We start from the raw sequence: 21,467 nt of genomic DNA, 5'->3' as shown, positions 1-21,467 counted from the left end.
GCAAGTAACCTGTTTGAAGACCACTATTTCAAAATCATTTTCCTTTCTCTCTCTCTTCTTCAGAGGCTTCCGTCTCATGGTATCTTTAGATGTTGGGGACCCTCTGGGTTCATCTTTAAACTCTAGCCCTTCTCATTTTCCGCCCTCCCTGGATCACATGTACCGATCTGGATCCTCCCCTGAGCATGTTAGATACATCTCCACCTGGATGTTTCACAGGAACCTCAAACTTAACTCATACCAAACTCAAGCTGTCTTTCCCTTGTTGCTCTTTTCTTGATCTCTATCCCGGTGTCACGGCAATCGAACCAACAGCCATCCGACAAGCTAGAAACCTAAGATTCATCCAGGTCTCCTCCCTCGCCTTTGCCAACTGCTATGACTTGGTGGCCTCACCTCCTGACTCCAACCTGTCTTGTCTCAAACTCCATTTCACTGCCCTACCTTAAGCCTGCTCTCTCTCTCTTTCAGGTCTCTCACATGTTCTCTCCACTTCTAGTCTATCCATCTCAAATTCATCCCCCACAGAGCAGCCAGAGGTCATCTATCAGAAACAAGCATCCAGCATTAGGCTAAAGCCCCAGCCCCTCAACACAACACTCAGAATCAGGGCCAATGCTGGCCTGCAAGAAAATTATGTGTGAAATGTCTATAAGCAAATGCAACGCACTGGTACACAGGGCCTGGCCAACTGCCCAAGCAGGATTTCAGCCCTCAGTTTTCCCCTCAACCTACAAAAGTTAACTTCCAAGTATTATATTTTACCTCTAGTGAATCTGCCTATGAGATTTACCGAAGCCAGAAGGTAGAATACACCCAGTGCTAGAGAAGAACACAAGGCTACCAGGACACAGGACAATTAAGACAAACACTGAGTATAGAAAGCTCTCTTTCCATCAAGAAATCAGGCTAAGGGCGCCTGTGGCAGTCAGTTAAGTGTCTGCCTTCGGTTCAGGTCATGGTCTCGGGGTCCTGGCATCAAGCCCATGTCAGGCTCCCCACTCAGCAAGGAGTCTGCTTCTCCCTGTCCCTCTGCCCCATCCCCCACTCATGTACGCACTCTCTCTCTTTCAAATAAATAAAATCTTTTAAAAAAAAGAAAGAAAAGAAAAAAATCAGGCTATTTCCCATTTCAGCTTGCATATCCTTTTTACAAGAACAAAGCTACTCATGGATAAATAAATGTATAATTTAACCATTTAAAATTTCAAAAACAAATATAATTTTATATTGAAGTCCTGGGGGAGTTAAGCATGAAAACTGCATTTTAAATGAACATATTGCCTTTTAAAAACTAAAACTAGTGGAAAGGTACTGCTACTCTGGAAACAGTCTAGTCATTTCTCCAATGGCAAACAAACAGAGAACTATCATATGATAAAGCAATTCTACTCGTAGGCATATTCTCAAGAGAAAGGAAAATCTATGGTCACATAAAAATGTGTGCATGAATGTTCCTAGCAGCATTATTCATAACAGTCAAAAAGTGAAAACTTGGGGGGCCTGGGTGGTTCAGTCGTTAAGCGTCTGCCTTCAGCTCAGGTCATGATCCCAAGGTCCTGGGATCGAGCCCACATAGGGCTCCCTGCTCGGCGGGAAGCCTGCTTCTCCCTTTCCCACCCCACCCCCCCACTTGTGTTCCCTCGCTCACTGTCTCTCTGTCAGAATAAATAAATAAAATCTTCAAAAAAAAAAAAAAGTGAAAACTCAAGTATCTATCAATTGATGAATGGATAAATGAGGTATAAAAAAATCAGCTTTTCATACTAAAAAATCTCTATAGACTTTTAAACTTAGAAGTTCTTACATTTTACTGACTTCCATGACCTCTTAATATCATCTTTAAATATCTTTAAAACAAATTAAAGTTATTAATTGGGTTTTTACTATAATATACCTATACCCTATCATTTTAATTTAATTTTTTTTTTTTAAAGATTTTATTTGACAGAGAGAGAGACAGTGAGAGAGGGAACACAAGCAGGGGGAGTGGGAGAGGGAGAAGCAGGCTTCCCACAGAGCAGGGAGCCTGATGTGAGGCTCAATCCCAGGACCCTGGGATCATGACCTGAGACGAAGGCAGACGCTTAACGACTGAGCCACCCAGGCGCCCCTCATTTTAATTTTAAATTTTTGTTTTTTGCGAGAGAGAGAATGAGAGAGAGCACGAGAGGGAGGAGGGTCAGAGGGAGAAGCAGACTCCCTGCTGAGCAGGGAGCCCGATGTGGGACTCGATCCCGGGACTCCAGGATCATGACCTGAGCCGAAGGCAGTCGCTTAACCAACTGAGCCACCCAGGCACCCTCATTTTAATTTTAAAGAAAAGATAACCCTCATTTAAGGGGAATATGTCATAAGGTCCATAGTTCTTCAAAACAGTGGTCCACAAAAATCATCTAGAATTACATCAACTGATTTTAGTTATGCCTAGCTATGGAAGGCTATTCTCTGAAACAAAATTTATTTCATCTAAATTTTCAAATTTACAAGCATGATTTGGCTTCTCTTGCTGCTCAAAGGAAAGCCAATTATCTGAATTTCAGTGAATCTTTTATAATATCTGAAACTACCTCAACTGTTCTGCATCTGTTCATCTAAATATCCAAATATTCTAATTATGTGGACTAATTTTTCTGAATCTAGAAAATGTGATTGATGATATTCACCCAGAAATGACTCATATTTTAAGAGCACAGTTTATAAAATGATATAGATTTGCTAACCAAAAAATGCCAGGAATACAGAACAAAACTAAGTAGCAAATCACCCCAAATCCACCACACAGAAACAATGCCAAAATTAGATGAATCCCATTCCCAGTCATCATTTGTATTCTTATATACAGATGAATGGATATATAGGCAAAAATAAAGCAACAAAAGAATCACATACAATATTTTTTTAAGTGAAGATTATTTGGTTTGTTTTTATTCAGCTATTAAGAGAAAAAATAAAATGAAGTAAAGCTTAAAAGAAGGAATTGCTGGAGTGCCTGGGTGGCTCAGTCAGTTAAGCATCTGCCTTCGGCTCAGGTCATGGTCCCAGGGTCCTGGGATCCAGTCCTACATCGGGCTCCCTGCTCAGCGGGAAGCCTGCTTCTCCCTCTCCCGCTCCCCCTGCTTGTGCTCTCTCTCTGTCAAATAAATCTTTAAAAAAAAGAAGGAATTGCTGTACTTCAGGCAAATGCTCCTTTACCACAAGAAATCTGTTCCTAAAAAATTACTGCTAAAGGGTAAGGGGAAAACTATGAAAAGCATTAGATGGGAATTTTTTTATTAACCTAACAATTCCATTTTAGAGGCATACTCCAGGCGTACTCTTCAAGTGCATCTTTAACCAGTCTCCCAATACCCACATTACCTCTAGATCCTGTAGTTACATCACTTTCTACTTTCTCAAGATTTGCTATTGACGTTCAGTGATGGAACCATAGTTCATCTAGGTGTCTCACATAGACTTTTTACATACAGGGGTGTGTGGCTTTACTACAGTCCTTTCACCACGGCTTCCATTCTTTGGCAGGATTCCATCACCTAGAAATTCTTCAAGAAGTTTTAGATGACCAGTGCTTCCACGTCTAAAACTGTCTGCCTGTTGCTTTTATTCTTAAAATTAAGCAGCATATAATATTCTTAGATGTCAGTGTCGTTTTATAGCTACTGCTACACTATCTTCTAACACTGTAGTAGCTTGAAGCCAGACTCTTTCCTCCCTGTCAAGGATTTCCTTTGCTTCCTGGATTCCTGATTATTTTAGTTATCCTTGAACTTCAAGAACTGAACCAGGATCTGTCTTAGTGTTGATCATTCTGTGTAAGTGATCCCCGGAGCAAGGTATGCCCTATCCGTCTACAGAGTTCTTCCTTCACTTTACCAGGAAAAAAGCATTCTTTTTAAATTATGAATATTATTTCCTTTCCTTTACAGGTTCTCCACCTAGAAGCATACGTTCTTATGATATGTTGGATGATTTTAATTTACCTTCCATATTTACCAACTTCTAATTGCTTTAATTTCTATCCTTTTCTTCTGCATCCACTCTGATTATCTCTGGACTTTCTTGCACGACAAAGGTCTAACCTTAGCCACACCTGTTTTAGTCCTTGTTCTTACTTATTTTATATATCGAATTTATAATGGTGAGCTTGGGAGCACTGGAACATCCAATCTTTCATTTTATCTAATTGGGTTGCCTTGTACCTTTTAAAGACTTTATTATTAATTTTAAGTTCTCCTGTAGCGCATAGCACTTAGGGGGCAAGTTCTTCAGTTTTCATCTTCTTACCCATAGGGGGCTTTGTTTTTGACACTCTGTATTGCTTTCTTTAATTTTCTTTTCCAGGCATATCTCTGCCATGTTCGTGGCATTATTACCCTACTGCTCAGGTACCACACATGTGCAGCCCTACCCAGATTTTCTCTGGTACAGAATGGTGGGGCGGGGTGGGGGTGGGGGGGGTCCTTTGCCTGGCATTTGTCTACAGATAGAGGACTGGGTTTGGCTTTCTATATTTTTCTACAGCCCGAGGGAACAGGGAAATGGGGCAAAGGAGGGGAAAACTTGGCTGGGGCTATGATAGCCTTTGTTGAGGATCCTGGTTTCCTCTACAAGCCAGACATGTAAACAGTCCTGAGGGCTTTGGCTCATCACTTTGGAAAAAAACACACCATGCCTGCCCTTTCCTGCAAGATGGCACAATGGGAATTCCCAAGCAAACAATTCACCACCACTAAACCTTCACCATGTACGTTTTTCTCAAATTCGGGAGTATTTATGAGAAACCCTAGGATTTTACTGACCCTCTTTCTTTCTTCAACACTGCTTCTTTGAGAGTAGAAGTAGGAACTAGGAGGCCAAGTCATGCAAGATTCTTCTAAGTCCTCTCTTGAGTGCCACTTTTCCAAGTTTATGGCAGTGGCTATATGCCTCTCCTTCTTTTTTTTTTTTTTTTTAAAGATTTTATTTTTTATTTATTTATTCGACAGCAAGAGAGGGAACACAAGCGGGGGCGGGGAGTGGGAGAGGGAGAAGCAGGCTTCCCGCGGAGCAGAGAGCTAGATGCGGGGCTCGATCCCAGGACCCAGGGATCATGACCTGAGCCGAAGGCAGACGCTTAACCGACTGAGCCACTCAGGCACCCCAACCTTTCCTTCTTTATACAGGGTGATTTTTAGCCTTTCTGAAGAGCTATTTTTGTATATTTGCTAGATATTGTGGAGGAGGGTGATCTGAATTCTCTCCACAACCTTCACCAAGAAATGTATTTTATAATAATTTTAAACACAGCCAAATAATCTCAATCCTTTTATCATCTTCAAACCTAAATAGTAAACATATTTTTAAAATAGAAAATCAGGTTCTTTATAAAATTGCTGAAACAAGAAAGCCAGAAAGGAGATTTAATAAAAGCAGCTCAACATACTTTAGATTAAGAGCAAGGATGGGGTACGGAGAGAGCAGAGATGGTAAGGACACCGGGGAAAATGAATGTCTACCATGAACAGGGCCAACAAATACTCTCCTTTGAGGACGCTGCCATTACTACTCTCATTATTACAAGTGAGAAAACTAAAGTTTAAAGAATCTGAATCAGTAATTTCCAACTCTAGCTGCAAATGAAAATGACCTGGGAAACTCTAGACATACACGAATGCCTGGGCCCAATCCCAGGAACTGCTTTAATTCTTCTGAGACGGGGCTTGGGCATCAAGTTTAAAAACCAAGGTGGTTCTAGGGCGCCTGGGTGGCTCAGTTGGTTAAGCGACTGCCTTCGGCTCAGGTCATGATCCTGGAGTCCCGGGATCGAGTCATGCATCGGGCTCCCTGCTCAGCAGGGAGTCTGCTTCTCCCTCTGACCCTCCCCCCGTCTCATGTGCTCTCTCGCTCTCTCTCAAATAAAAAAAAAAAAAAAAAAAAAATCTTTAAAAACCAAGGTGGTTCTAATATGCAGCCTAAATTAAGAAGAGCGGCTTATACACGCGACCAGGGCTACAAGCTGACCAGGACCGCAGCCTAGCTCTACCTCCCTTCCCACCACACAGCACCAACTGTGAACTCTGGAAACAAGTTCTAAAAGGGTTTTTTAACTATTATGAGAACTACTCCAAAAGATCAACATATAAACGATAAATGACCCATCATGGCTTGGTTATAAAATTCTTTAAAAAACCACATTAAACCCATTGGCACACTTGTGAAGTACACACACACTTGAGAGATTCCGTCCGAGACGGGAACACAAAAGAGCGCCATTACCTGTCCGAACCCGGGTGAAATTCTGAAAGCAGGGAGGGCCGTCTGCGAAGCTGCTGCTGCTGCAGGAGCTGTGATGCCTGGCTGACTTCGAGATGAGAAGAACGATAATCAGGGACTGCAAATTCCTAGTATTAAAAGAATCATAAATTACTTATTAGCCAAAAAGTGAAAAGTGCCATGAAAGTAAACCAAGTATAAATGCACAGAGGCAGTGATGGGCCACCAAGTATGGAAGGAAACAGCAATGATGATTTCCATCCTTCACTGATCTGATTCTTCCCCATCAACCTAAAATAATCAACATTTTAACTCCGTATCGTTCAAAAGAATTCAAAATGAAATTTGGTGTTCAGTCTATCATTGACTCATTCTCCTAATAACACGCATTACAGTAACTCCCGATCTATACTTTCAAGCAGTAAGAAGATCTCAAACTCTTGTGTTCAATATGAAATCCTAAAAAGCAGTCCAAACTTAAATTCCAAAATGGGTGAGCTGGAAGGGCCACAGAAGCCACTGAGTTAAATCCATGTACATTTACAAATGAAAAGACAGAAGCCCAGAGACTCAACCTGCTAGTTAAAAGTAATAGTTTCTCCATCATTCCAGGAGGGGTGTTTTGTTTTTGTTTTTGTTTTTGTTTTTTTGTCAGACAGAGAGAGAGCGCACAAGCAGGGAGAGTTGCAAGCAGAGGGAGAAGGAGGTTCCCTGCTAAGCAAGGAGCCCGATGTGGGACTCAATCCCAGGACCCTGAGATCATGACCTGAGCTGAAGGCAGAGGCTTAACCGACTGAGCCACCCAGGCATCCCCAGGTGGATGTTTTTAATGTTTGTTTTCCTACTTTTGACTTTTTGTTGAAAAGACAAAAGCTTCTTTTCAAAAGAGACCTATTAATGCTAACAATCATAAACAGATACTTATACCTAAAACTGCCAAATAACATAGGAATTCTTCTCCTACATGTATACACAAGGTAATTAAAAGCGTATGTCCACACACAAAACTTGGTACACAAATTTTCAAAGCAGTGTATTCACAATAGCCAAAAAGTAGAAAGAATCCAAATGCCCAGTGACTCATGATGGATAAATAAAATGTGGTGTATCTATACAGTGGGATGTTATTCAACCATATCAAGGAATGAAATATAGTACAACCCAGATGAACCTAGAAAACATAATGCTAACTAAAAATAGACATAAAAGGCCATATATTTGATGATTCCAGTTATATAAAATGTCTATAAGTAACAAATCAACAGAGACAGAAAGCAGATTAGTGGTTGCCAGGGGATGGAGGGAAGAGGGGAATTGGGATTAACTAGTATGAGGTATGAGTTTCATTTTGGGTGACAGAAAAGTTCTGGAAGGGGTGCCTGGGTGGCTCAGTTAAGCGTCTGCCTTTAGCTCAGGACATGATCCCAGGGTCCTGGGATCAAGCCCCTTCGTTGGGCTCCCTGCTCAACAGGGGAGTCTCCTTCTCCCTCTCCCTCGGCACCTGCTTGTGTGCTCTCTCTCTCTCGCTCACTCTGTCTCTCAAGTAAATAAAATCTTAAAAAAAAAAAAAGTTCTGGAATTAGATAATGGTAATGGATGCCCAACACTGTGAACATACTAAAAGCTATTATATTGGGGTGCCTGGGTGGCTCAGTCGTTAAGCGTCTGCCTTCGGCTCAGGTCATGATCCCAGAGTCCTGGGATCGAGCCCCAAATCCGGGTCCCTGCTCTATGGGAAGCCTGCTTCTCCCTCTCCCACTCCCCCTGCTTGTGTTCCCTCTCTCGCTGTCTCTCTCTCTGTCAAATAAATAAATAAAATCTTTAAAAAATAAAAAATAAAAGCTATTACATTATACACTTTAAAATGGTGAGTTCTATATGAATTACATGTCAACAAAAAAATTTTTTTAATCATAAACATAAAACTGAGCAGTACAGACTGAAACATGGAATAGATAAGAGGTCCAGAGCCCTCTGCTATAAGCAGATAATAGTAAAACACAATTTTTACATAGTCTAAGAAAAAAGATACAAAGTTGGAAACATAATCAAGAAACACTAAAGAAAAGTCAGAGCCACCTTTTTCTTAAGATTTTATTTATTTATTTGAGAGAGAGAGCATGAGCGGGGTCAGGGGGTGGCACAGAGGGAGAAGCAAGGCTCCCCACTAAGCAGGGAACCCAACACATGGGGCTTGATCCCAGGATTCTGGGATCATGACCTGAGCCGAAGGCAGACACTTAACCAACTGAGCCACCCAGGTGCCCGAAGTCAGAGCCACTTTAAAAAAAGCACCACAACTCACTCAAAATATAATTTACATCCAAAGAAATAGATAAAGGACTAAGCAAAAGTAAAAAAGACACAAAAGTATAAATGATATCCTCAAAAAAGGGACCAAATAGCAATCAAAGAAATTAAAAAGTTGATTGGTGAAATTAAGCAATAGAACAGAACAGGTGAAGAGCAAACAAAAGCAAAGACAGAACAGAGGCGTTCTCTTGGGACACAGCAAAGTACACAGCTCTAGAAATTAGAGAAGAAAAGTTAAAAATGGCAGCTAGAGTAAAAAGTCCCAACCTCCAATACCCAGAGATAAGAGGCAATATTCTAAGAAATAATAGAAAAACAGCATTTATCAGAAGTTAAAAAAGATAAAGTCCTTGGACTTAAAAGGGCCTAAGAGAAAAGCTGGGCATAGTTTAAAAATTAATCCATCATACTGGATGGACACAACAAAAATTTCAGACAAGCAAGGATAAAGAGAAAACTTGACTAGGTGTCATAAAAAATAGAAAATAGGTTTCCATTACAAAGTAATAAGGATCATAATAAAAAGTCTTCTCATCAGCAACACTATACAGAAGGAAACAGACAGGGGCGCCTGGGTGGCTCAGTCGTTAAGCGTCTGCCTTCGGCTCAGGTCATGATCCCAGGGTCCTGGGATTGAGCCCCACATCGGGCTCCTTGCTCAGCGGGAAGCCTGCTTCTCCCTCTCCCACTCCCCCTGCTTGTGTTCCCTCTCTTGGTGTCTCGCTCTGTCAAATAAATAAATAAACTCTTTAAAAAAAAAAAAAAAGGAAAGAGACAAATCACATATTCTAAGTTCAGAGAAAAACAACTTTGAACCCACAAATTCAATAACCAAACCATCTCAAATTTTAGGACTACAAACTTTTCTGAATTCAAGAACTCAGAAAATTTACCAACCACAGACTCTCTGAAAAACTCTCTAAAGGATGGATGTATCCAGCAAGACAAATTAAGAGTCAGGAGTGAAATAAAACCAATAGTGCACTGCAGGTTCCAGCTGTGAGCACATAACTGTCCAAAATTACATTCCCACAGTAGATGGCCAAATAATTGGGCAAAATATAGTTAACTATAACTATCTTCAGACACTGGAAAATGGGCCGCACAGGACTCAATCTCTGAGAAAAATCACACAAACTGGGTGAGTCCTACTGTACTGCAGGCTTTCTGCCTGGAGGCAATTTCCACATTGCATCCCTGGGAAGGGAATCCAAACAGTGCCCTGTAATCTTGTTCACTGAAGAAGCAATCATACTAGTCTGATAAAGCCATATGGATAGCATTTCTGGAGACTTTCTGAGAAGAGGGAATTACATAGAGAAAGATTTCCTGAAATGTGAATTTGGGTTCTCCTAGGTCTTTGGCTCAATTCCGATCTGCAAATGCACAGGGGAGAGTACAGCCCAGTCCTAAATATCTCCGGTTGTTCTTAGAAAGAACAGTTTGGAGGAACTATAAAACAAACAATTCCCAGAGCTTACACAGGGTCAGAACTCATTCAAATTTCCTCCAGCCAGTGTGAAGAAACCTCAATGAATACATGAAATAATCACTAAATACCCCAGAAGAGACAAGTTTAGAAGTGGTGGACAAATAAGACTTAGAATAAAGACTACTCTAGATTTGCCCTTCAAGAGTTTAAAAATAAACCTCAGAAGTAATTTAACTGCCTACCAGAAGGAATCCAACTTTCTTTAAAGGAATACAACAAAAGGCAGTACTAAAATGTGTAAAATTCAGTGTTCATATTCCACTCAAAAAAAAAAAATCCAATGTCTGTAATAAAAAATTTTTTTAAGATTTTTTAAAAAAGTATTTATTTATTATAGGGAGAGAAACAGAGATCACGAGCGGAGGGGGGGAGGGGCATAAGGAGAAGCAGACTCCCTGCTGAGCAGGGAGCCCGATGCGGGGCTCAATCCTAGGACCCTGGGATCATGACCTGAGCTGAAGGCAGACACTTAGCCAACTGAGCCACCCAGGTGCCCTGTAATAAAAATTTCACTGGAGGGCGCCTGGGTGGCTCAGTCGTTAAGCGTCTGCCTTCGGCTCAGGTCATGATCCCAGGGGCCTGGGATCCAGCTCCGCATCGGGCTCCCTGCTCAGAGGGAAGCCTGCTTCTCCCTCTCCCACTCCCCCTGCTTGTGTTCCTGCTCTCACTGTCTCTGTCTCTGTCAAATAAATAAATAAAATCTTTAAAAAAAATTTTTTTTTCCACTGGATAAAATTAACAATAGGTTGGAAACTGCAGAAGAAAAAAAACAGAAAAAATAAAATGAATAGAGGTCCAGTGACCAGCAGAATACGAAATGAGTAACTGATGTTTCAGAAAAACAAAACAAAACAAACAAAAAAAACCCCCAAAAAAACCTAGGGGGAGAGTAGACAGAAAAACATACCTGAAGAAATAATGGCTGAAATTATAAACCCACAGAAGCATGAAGTTCAGTGAATGCCTAAGACAATAATACATACATTCCAAAAGTACGGCAAAGGCACATCATAATCAGATTGCTGAAAACCAGTCATAAAGAAAGAAAACTTAAAAGTAACCAAAGAGGGGAAAAGATACTTATATATAAATAGAGATAAGAATGATCAAAGACTTCTGGTCAGGGGCGCCTGGGTGGCTCAGTCGTTAAGCGTCCACCTTTGGCTCAGGTCATGATCCCAGGGTCCCGGGATCTAGTCTCCATCGGGCTCCCTGCTCAGCGGGAAGCCTGCTTCTCCCTCTCCCACTCCCCCTGCCTGTGTTCCCTCTCTCACTGTATCTCTGTCAAATAGATTTAAAAAAAAAATCTTAAAAAAAAAAAAAAGTCTTCTGGGGCGCCTGGGTGGCTCAGTCGGCTAAGCGCCTGCCTTCGGCTCAGGTCATGATTCCAGGGTCCTGGGATCAAGCCCCGCATCGGGCTCCCTGCTCAGCGGGAAGCCTGCTTCTCCCTCTCCCACTCCCCCTGCCTGTGTTCCCTCTCTAGCTGTCTCTCTCTCTCTCTCTGTCAAATAAATAAAATCTTTAAAAAAAAAAAAAAGTCTTCTGGTCAGAAACCATACAAGCCAGAATACAACAAACAGCAGCTTTTAAAGTGCTGAAAGAAAATAACTGTAAGCTTAGAATTTTGTATCAAGTAAAATTATTCTTTAATAATCAAGCTGAGGGGGGGGGGAAATCAAGGTGAGGAACGCCTGGGTGGCTCAGTCATTAAGCGTCTGCCTTCAGCTCAGGTCATGATCCTGGTGTCCCGGGATCGAGTCCTGCATCAGGCTCCCTGCTCAGCAGTGAGTCTGCTTCTCCCTCTGACCCTCCCCTGCTCTCATGCTCTCTCTCTCATTCTCTCTCAAATAAAGAAATAAAATCTTTTAAAAAAAAAATCAAGGGGCGCCTGGGTGGCTCAGTTGGTTAAGCGACTGCCTTCAGCTCAGGTCATGATCCTGGAGTCCTGGGATCGAGTTCTGCATCAGGCTCCCTGCTCAGCGGGGAGTCTGCTTCTCCCTCTGACCCTCCTCCCTCTCATGCTCTCTGTCTCTCATTCTCTCTCTCTCAAATAAATCTTTAAAAAAAAAAAATCAAGCTGAAATAAACTTTTTCAGATAAATAAAAGCTGAAAGTATACTGCCAAAAGACCTGCACTAAGAGAAACGATGTTCTTCAGGCAAAAAGAAAATAGTATCAAAAGGAAGCCTGAATATACACAAAGCAGTGAAAGATTCCAGAAATGTTATATATGTGGGCAATTAGAGAAGGAACAAAATAATAAGGAGCAGAAATCAATAAAATAGAAAAAAATAGTGAAAATGGATGAAACCAAAGTTAGTTATTCTCAGAAAAGAATCAATTAAATTGATAAACTTCTCGGCTAGACTAATAAAGAAAAAAAGGAAGGGAAAACACTTATTATCAACCTGAGGAATGATATCACAACAGATCTCAAAGACACTGAGAAGATAAAGGGAATAGTATGACAACTTATATAATATAGTGAACAAAACTTACCCAAAGTGACTCAAGAAAAAAATGAAGAATCTGAATTATAAAGAAATTGAATTCATAATTTAAATTCTTCACACAAAGAAAATTCTAGGCCCTGATGACTTCACTGAAAAATTCTATCAAACTTCTAAGGAAGAAAAAACACTAATCCTACACAAACTCTTTAAGAAAATACAGGAGGAAGGAACACCTCTCAAGCTAACAACATTCTTTTTTTTTAATTGAAGCATAATCAGTATACAATGTTACATTAGTTTCAAGTGTACAACATATTGATTTGACAAATCTAGACATTACTCAGTGCTTCCTATGACAAGTGAGTCATCAGCTGCTAACAACATTCCTAACGGTCAAAGACTGAATGCCCTCCTCTTAAGGAGAGAAATAAGTCAGGGCGCCTGGGTGGCTCAGTCGTTAAGCATCTGCCTTCACCTCAGGTCATGATCCCAGGGTCCTGGGATCAAGCCCCGCACTGGGCTCCCTGCTCGGCGGGAAGCCTGCTTCTCCTTCTCCCACTCCCCCTGCTTGTGTCCCCCGCTGCTTGTGTTCCCTCTCTCGCTGTGTCTCTCTGTGTCAAATAAAGAAATAAAATCTTTAAAAAAAAAAAAAAAGAGAGAAATAAGTCAAGGGTGTCTACCTACTCTCACCTCCTCAACATTTTACTAACAATTAAAGCCATTACAATAAGGAAGAAAAGAGAAAAGATATCCAGTTTGGAAAGGTACAGGCAAAACTATCTTTATTCTCAGATTACAGGATCATCTAAATAGAAAATCTTGTGGAATCTATAAAAAAGCAACCAAAAGTAACAAGTAAGGTTGCAGGATACAAGATGAATAGACTTAGTAGCAATGAACTGAAAACTGAAATTCGAAAAGCAATACATTTACAATTGCATCAAAAATATGAAATATTGGGGCACCTGGGTGGCTCAGTCAGTTAAGTGTCTGCCTTCGGCTCAGGTCATGATCTCGGGGTCCTGGGATAGAGCCCTGCGTCGGGCTCCCTGCTCAGGAGGAAGTCTGCTTCTCTCTCTCCCTCTGGCCCTCCTCCCCGCTTGCTCTCAAATAAATAAAATCTTTTAAAAATATATGAAATGTTTAGGAACAAATGTGACAAAATATGTACATGACCTGTGCACTAAAAACTACAAAACATTATTGAGAAAAATCAATGAACACCAAAATAAATGGAGTTATACCATGTTCATGGACCAGAAAAATTAAAGTTGTTATGTTAAGACGTCAATTCTCTCCCAAATTTATCTCTAGACTCAATACAAATCCAATCAAAATCCCAGCAAGGGGCACCTGGGTGGCGCAGTCAATTAAGCATCTGACTCTTGGTTTCAGCTCAGGTTGTAATCTCAGGGTCATGAGATTGAGCCCTGTATCCGGCTCTGCGCTGAGCATAGAGTCTGCTTATGACTCTCTCTCCATCTCCCTCTGCCCCTTTCCCCCGCCCCAAATAAATAAATCTTAAAAAAACAAAAAAGGCAAGCTTTTTTGTAGAAATTGACAAGCTGATTCTAAAATGTATATACAAATGTTAACAACTAGAATATCAAAACAGCAATTCAGAAAAGAAGCACACTACTCAATTTCAACTTATTATAAAGCTGTAATAATCAAGACAGGGTGAAGTTCTTTACTAAAAACTACATGTTTGTTTACACGGAAAACCACATAGATGGGAGGTGAAGATACACGAAATACATCAATAGAACAGTATAGAGAAACAGACTTGCACATATATGGTCAACTGATTTTCAGTGAAAAATTGCCAAAGCAATTCAGTGGGGAAAGAAGAATCTTTTTAACAAATGGTTTCTAGAACTATTGGAAAACTGTATGCAAAGCAATAACCTCAATCATTACCTCACATCACAAACAAAATTTAATTCAAAATAGGTGATAGATATAAATGTAAAACCTAGAATTATAAAACTTAGAGAAGAAAACATAGAAGAAAGTCTTAGTGACCTGGAGTTTGGCAAAAACTTCTTAAATATGCACAAAAAGCAAGAAATATAAAAGACAAACATTAATAAACTGGACTTGATAAAAATTAAAAACAGATGCTCTCCAACAATACAATTAAGAAAATAAGGCAATACTTCTTTATATAATTAGATAAAACAAACACATAGGTACATGCTTTCTAAATAATTTTTATTTATAATAGCCAAAAACTGGAATAGGTAACTAGATAAGTTGTGGTATATCCATACCCAGCAATAAAAAGAAATTAATTACTAAGATGCACCAGAACATGAATAAATCTCAAAGATATTATCGGAAGCAAAAGAAGCCACAAATAAAAGAGTTCATATAAAACTCAAAGCAAGTACAATATGGTAAGACAAAAAGCAGGACAGTGGTTTCCTGGGAGCTGAGGTTTGTGGAAAGTAGGGGAGGAGGACTGACCTGGACGGAGTACAAGGGATGGGGTGCTAGAAATACTCTACATCTTCATTTTGGTGGTGGTTTTATGAGTGTATGAACTGTCAGAATGTACACATATAATAAAATTTTATTATATATAAACTAAAAAAGTAAATTTAAAAAAAGGAAAAACAAAGACGCAACAATAATCTAGAAAATTAATATTCAGACAAAGAACATGGGTAGAGAGAGGACAACGCAACCAAAATCCAACACCCAATTATGATAAAAATTCTCAATCTAGCAATAGAAAGCAACTTCTTTAACCGAAAAAGGGCAGCTACAAAAACATTCAACTAACACACTTAATATTGAAAAGTGAATGCTTCCCAAAATAGGAACAAGGTAACAATGTCCATTCTCACTCCATAATCATGACCACACTCAAAGGAGTCTTTGGTAGTACTGAATAATATTTTGCTGGTGAATTTGCTTTCTTTTTCTCTGAGATGACCATTTTATCCTCCTCTTCCCTTTTTTCTTCAAACCTCTTACACTCCTGTCCCTAGCTCGCTGAGCTAATAATTTCACTTCATGTTTTTTCACAAGGTAAATCAGCAAACAAACTCTTTCATCTTCCTGCCATCAACCTCTCAAGAAGGTATAGGCCCTATCCTGGCCATCACTCAAGAGAGGCCAAGTTATCTGGCCAGCTTAATACTCAACCAGAACTTGGGAGCAATAAACATAGGTCTTAACCTTAACAGGAAACCCTAGACAACTGGTATTTTCCTATCAACAACTCCTACAAACAAAAACAGACATGTTTTTGAAATCTGGCATAATGCCATACTAAGACAAAGATAATTAATCCCCCACCTTTGGCTCCCCATCTTTGAGAATGGCTCTTGACATTTAAAATGTATAGATGTAACAATTACATTTGGTTTCTGACCAACAAATGTATTAAATAGGAAAAGTAAAACACACACAAACACAACTTATGCAACTGCATAGTATTTGTTCCTTACCTGCTGGTGACGCGTGCTGGGAAAGGTGTACTGAACAGAGTGGGGAGGATAACGACTTTGTTCTGTGCTGAATGCTCCTTGGTTGGGAGGATAACCTGAACTTGACATTATCAGTAAAGAAGTCCTCACCAGGCTGTGAGATCAAGTCCAACAAACAATCATGTTTCTAGGAAACCACCTAAACAGGATGGGAAAAATAGAATTGATAAGAACTAAAGCACCAGGTGTACTTCTAATAAATTATAACTACAGCTACATAAATAAAACCACAATTACCAGTAAAAGCTTTCTCTCATGTATTTACTTAATACAAGTAATTGGAGTTTGAAAAACATTAACAGGTCTTTTCTTGTAGACTTAAAAAACGTTCTTTAATATATCACAAACAATAGTAGCAGTAGCTACAGAAAGTAAAAAGGTGTATAGACAATCTCAGCATGGGACCTGGCACACGGCAAATGCTCAACAAATGTCCTTTTTGTGGATAAATGTCTGAGAATCAAATGTGATCTATTGCAGAAAGAAATAATCTATAGTTGTAAGTTTGGGGGTTGTAAAAAGTCAATTGTTAAAAAGATTCAAGAGTATCTATAAGGTAAGCATTTGTGCAGAGGAAATATTATCTTCATTAAATAATTCTGCCCCCAAAATAACAGCCTAAGAAGACATTCAGGATGAGAAAGCGTTCAAGAAGAACAAAGTGAGCTTATCACTTCAAGGAAAACAACTGCCAGTATTTGTGAAAATTAGAATTTTGGAAAAACTTTTATCTGCTTCCATGAGCCTGACAGCTTCCCCACATTTAAAGACTTTTCTGGCAAGACTGGTCGTGATATTAACAAGTGTGAGTTTTTGATATTACATGATGAAATATGTCAACATTTGAAATATCTGTATAATTCAATGAATCAATATTTTCCAAATGACCAATACAGAATGTTACAAAATTATTCATGAGTGTAATATTTATTTAAAGTAGAAGACATTTTACTACAAATAAAGTACAAGACAACCCAATAAATGTTTAATGTGATAGAATATGAAAAGTTCATTGATATGGTTTCAGATCTTACACAGCAATTAACCTTTAAAAAACTGCCACTTGTCCGGATTGGGTGTGGTATCAAAGAATATCTACAATTATCTAAAAAGGCTATTAAAATACCCCTCTCTTTTCCAAATACATATATCTGTATGAGATTAGCTTTTCTTCATAAACTTCAATCAAAACAGTATATTGCAAGACTGAATGCAGAAACAGATTTGAGACTAAAGCTATCTTTCTTTAAGCCAGATATTGAAGAGGTTTGCAAAAATGTAAAACAATGCCACTCTTCTCATCAAGTTTTGTTTTATTCCGGAAAACAGTTACTTATCATAAAAAAATGTTATTTATATTAGCATATGGTACATTTATATTATTCTTACATGAATTAGTATCTTTAAAATGTCCACTGTAATATCTAATATGGTAAATTTCAACATACAGAACCCACATAAGCAAATGCTCTTTGGAGTCCTAAATAACTTTAAGAGTATAAAGGATTCTTGAGACCAAAAAGTTTGATGACCACTGGCCTAGAGAATTAAGTCATCTTTAGGTTGACTAGCATTAGTGACCCAGAAAGGCCAGTCACACCCAGCTCCACGCACACACTCCTTCTGGAGAATCTGCCCCTAGTTAAGGTGAAGCTTTGACACCATGTTTATATCAAGTAAACTCCCCTAGTGCACAAGGGATGTACCACTTAGATCCCTTGCCAGGAATGTGGAATTGAGAACCTCAGTTACAGGGAACTGAGTTGCAAAGTAGCCAGAGTAGGAGTCAAGGTGAGCCAAAGCATGTGCCAGAGAGGTTACAGAGGGAGCAGAGAATGCCAGTCCAGACACAGAATAGAGTAGACATGCAGAGACAAGGGGAGCCAAGAGACCTTGCAGGCCCGGGAGACAAAGCAGCAACTGCCTTGGCTCCTGAGTCTTTCCTCCAGCGTCAGTCCCAAGAGAAGCTGCTGAACTCCTTTCCTTGACCTTGGATACTTGTTAAACTACCTACATAGTCTTACAGTAAGTCCTCCTTTACTTAAGATAGATGGAGTAGGTTTTTATTTCTTAGAATCGTCAGAGTTCAAGTTAAATCCTAAAATAACCATATAAACTTGGAAAAAACCCAAATGTCATGTCCATCAAGTAATAAATAGATAAATGAAATCAGGTATATCCATACAAGGAACATTATTCCACCAAAAAAGAATGAAGTACTGATACACACTATAACTTGGACAAACCCTGAAAACGTTACGCAAAAGTACAAGAAGCCAATCATAAAAGTCCACACTTTGTGTGATTCCTTTCATCTGCAAGTACAGAAGAGGCAAATCTACACGACAGAAAGTAGATTAATGGCTGCTTAGGGACGGTAGGATGCGGACTACTGCAGTAGAATATACATGAAATTTACCATTTTAGCCATTTTTAAGTGTGTAATTGTGTAGCATCACGTATATTCACATTGTGGTACAACTATCACCACCATTCATCTTCAGAACTTGTTCATCTTCCAACTAAAATTCCATATCCATCAAACACTCCCACTCCTCCTCCCCTCAGTCCCCGGGAACCACCATTCTAGCTTCTGTCTCCATGAATTAGACGACTCTGAGGACCTCACAGAAGTGGGATCAAACAGTATCTGTCCTTCTCTGATTGGATCATTTCACTTAGCACAGCATCTCCAAGCTTTATCCATGTGGTAGCATATATCAAAATTACCCACCTTTTTAGGACTGAATAATAATATCCCATTGTATTGGAATTTCTTTTTGAGGTGATAAAAATGTTCTAAAATTGACTGTAGTGATGTTTGAACTTATCTCTAAATATACTAAAAACCACCGAATCATATTTTTTTTTTTTTAAGATTTTATTTGTTTGACAGAGAAAGACACAGTGAGAGAGAGAACAAAAGCAGGGGGAGTGGGAGAGGGAGAAGCAGCCTTCCCGTGGAGCAGAGCCCGATGCGGGGCTCAATCCTAGGACCCTGGGATCATGACCTGAGCCGAAGGCAGACGCTCAACGACTGAGCCACCCAGGCGCCCCTGAATCATATACTTTAAATGGATGAATTGCATGGTACATGAATTACATCTTAATAAAGCTGTTTTTAAAAAATTGCCAACCCAAAAACAAACTATACAAAGCAACCACAAGATTTAAAATGACTGTGCAGGGGCGCCTGGCTGGCTCAGTCAGAAGAGCATGTGACTCTTCATCTCAGGGTTTTGAGTTTGAGCCCCACATTGGGTATGGAGATTACTAAAAAAAAAAAAATTTTTTTTAACTTAAAAAAACTTAAATTTTTTTTAAAATGAGGGGCACCTGGGTGGCTCAGTCAGTTAAGCATCTGCCTTCGGCTCAGGTCATGACCCCAGGGTCCTGGGATCAAACCCTGTGCTGGGCTCTCTGCTCACTGGGGAGTCTGCTTCTCCCTCTCCGTCTGTCCCTCCCCCTGCTCATGCACGGCACTCTCTCTCTCTCAAATAAATAAATAAATAAAATCTTTAAAAAATAAAAAATAAAATAAAAATAAAAATGATCGTGCAGCAGTCCAAGTTAACATATGCCACATTTCATGGATTCTAATACCTACATGTGTCCATATCTTAAAAACTCTAAAGTCAATATGTATCCTACAATCAATGGCATTTTATGGTCTAATTAGCAGCACTTTTTCTTTTCTTTTTTTTTTTTAAAGACTTTATTTATTTGACACACAGAGAGAGAGAGAGTGACAGAGAGAGCACAAGCAGAGGCAGTGGCAGGCAGAGGGAGAGGGAGAAGCAGGCTTCCCACCCAGCAGGGAGCCCGACGCGGGGCACGATCCCAGGACCTTGGGATCATGACCTGAGCTGAAGGCAGACACTTAACCGACTGAGCCACCCAGGTGCCCCACTTTTTCTTTAATCTTAGACGTAAATAACATTATCTTATAAGCAAAGACATCTTTTTGCTGAGATACAGTATTAGAGACTACATCCAATAAGTCTTTGGTTTCTGCCTAAATTTTCCCCTGGAGAGCTCACATTACAGAAATTACTATTTGCTTTTTTTCCCTTTAAATTTGTTCCTGGACTCTCAGGATAAAGCAAAAAAAAAAAAAAAAAGTAAGGATACTAATATTCTCAAAGTGATTTCCCATCTGAGGTCCTTTAAAAGAACAGGTAACATTTACAATAGTTTCAAAAAGCCTAAAAGAAATACATATATAGGGACGCCTGGTGGCTCAGTTGGTTAAGCGTCTGCCTTCGGCTCAGGTCATGATCTCAGGGTCCTGGAATCGAGTCCCACATGAGGCTCCTTGCTCAGTGGGGAGCCTGCTTCTCCCTCTGCCTGCCATTCCCCCCTGTTTGTGTGCGCTCTCGCTCTCTCTCGACAAATAAATAAAATCTTAAAAAGAAAAAAAAAAGAAATACATATATAAACTAAGAACAGAGAAGGACATCCTAAGCACAACCCCAAAAACACACACAATAAGACTCATATCTTGAACTTATAAAATAAATATATATAAATACATATAAATAATAATTTACATATTGTTTCTATACAGCAAAGACACCTCAAAACAGCAAACTACAAACTAGAAAAAGTAGGGGGGCCTGGGTGGCTCAGTCAATATAGCATGTGACTCTTGATCTCATCAGGGTCATGAGTTCAAGCCCCACATCGGATGTAGAGCTTACTTTAAAAAAAAAAAAAAAAAAAAGAGGGCACCTGGGTGGCTCAGTCATTAAGCGTCTGCCTTCAGCTCAGGTCATGATCCTAGGGTCCTGGGATCGAGCCCCACATCGGGTTCCCTGCTCAGCGGGAAGCCTGCTTCTCCCTCTCCCACTCCCCCTGCTTGTGTTCCCTCTCTCACTGTCTCTCTGTTGAAAAATAAATAAAATCTTAAAAAAAAAAAAAACTAGAAAAAGTAAAATAGCAAAATTTTGATATAACAAATATATTTATTTCTTACAAATCAATAAGGAAAAAATGATCACAACAGAAATATAAAATATGACAGAAATATGGGATTAGCAAAGGAAATAAAATTAATGACATCAACTTCATCAATAATCACAGAAAAATAAAACAAAATCATTTTCCCAGACAAATTGGCAAAACATTAAAAATAATACCTAGTAACGGTGAAGGTTTGGAGGAAAAAAAGCACTCATTTACAGACTATTGGTGTCTATGTAAAATGGGTATGAATCGCTCTCTAAAGAAGGATGGCAATATACACCATGAGCCGTGAAAATACACATATCCTCTACCACAGCGATTCCACTTCTAGGATTCATTTGATTATTCAATACAGAGATACCCAGATGAATGCCTGAGAATGTTCCTCAAGGAACTGTCCTAAACATCCAATACATCAGCTTAGAAAATTGTTCTTTAAAAAGTTTAGCTAATGGGAAATTTTATGTAGAGTATGCCACAAAAAGTCTACATGTG

At 39.6% G+C, this 21,467-nt stretch overlaps 1 protein-coding gene across 18 annotated transcripts in view; it reads right to left on the bottom strand.

Moving 5' to 3' along the window:
• NCOR1 (nuclear receptor corepressor 1) overlaps nt 1-21,467 on the bottom strand; it is a 158,138-nt gene that overhangs the window by 120,491 nt on the left and 16,180 nt on the right. For all 18 annotated transcript variants that reach the window (XM_064582692.1, XM_064582686.1, XM_064582689.1 and 15 more), the window contains exons 2-3: nt 15,969-16,146; nt 6,256-6,380 (exon numbers count right to left, since the gene is read on the bottom strand). In XM_064582692.1, the coding sequence (XP_064438762.1) occupies nt 6,256-6,380; nt 15,969-16,076 (233 nt within the window). In that variant the 5' untranslated portion in view covers nt 16,077-16,146. The remainder of the gene's footprint in view (nt 1-6,255; nt 6,381-15,968; nt 16,147-21,467) is intronic.

This window comes from Mirounga angustirostris, unplaced genomic scaffold, assembly GCF_029215605.1.
Source record: "Mirounga angustirostris isolate CCGP_5_RB_7025 unplaced genomic scaffold, mMirAng1.0.hap1 SCAF_17, whole genome shotgun sequence".
In the NCBI taxonomy this organism is placed as follows: domain Eukaryota; kingdom Metazoa; phylum Chordata; class Mammalia; order Carnivora; family Phocidae; genus Mirounga; species Mirounga angustirostris.
Note: the sequence above shows the minus strand (reverse complement) of the source record. Positions and strands in the feature narration are given on the sequence as shown.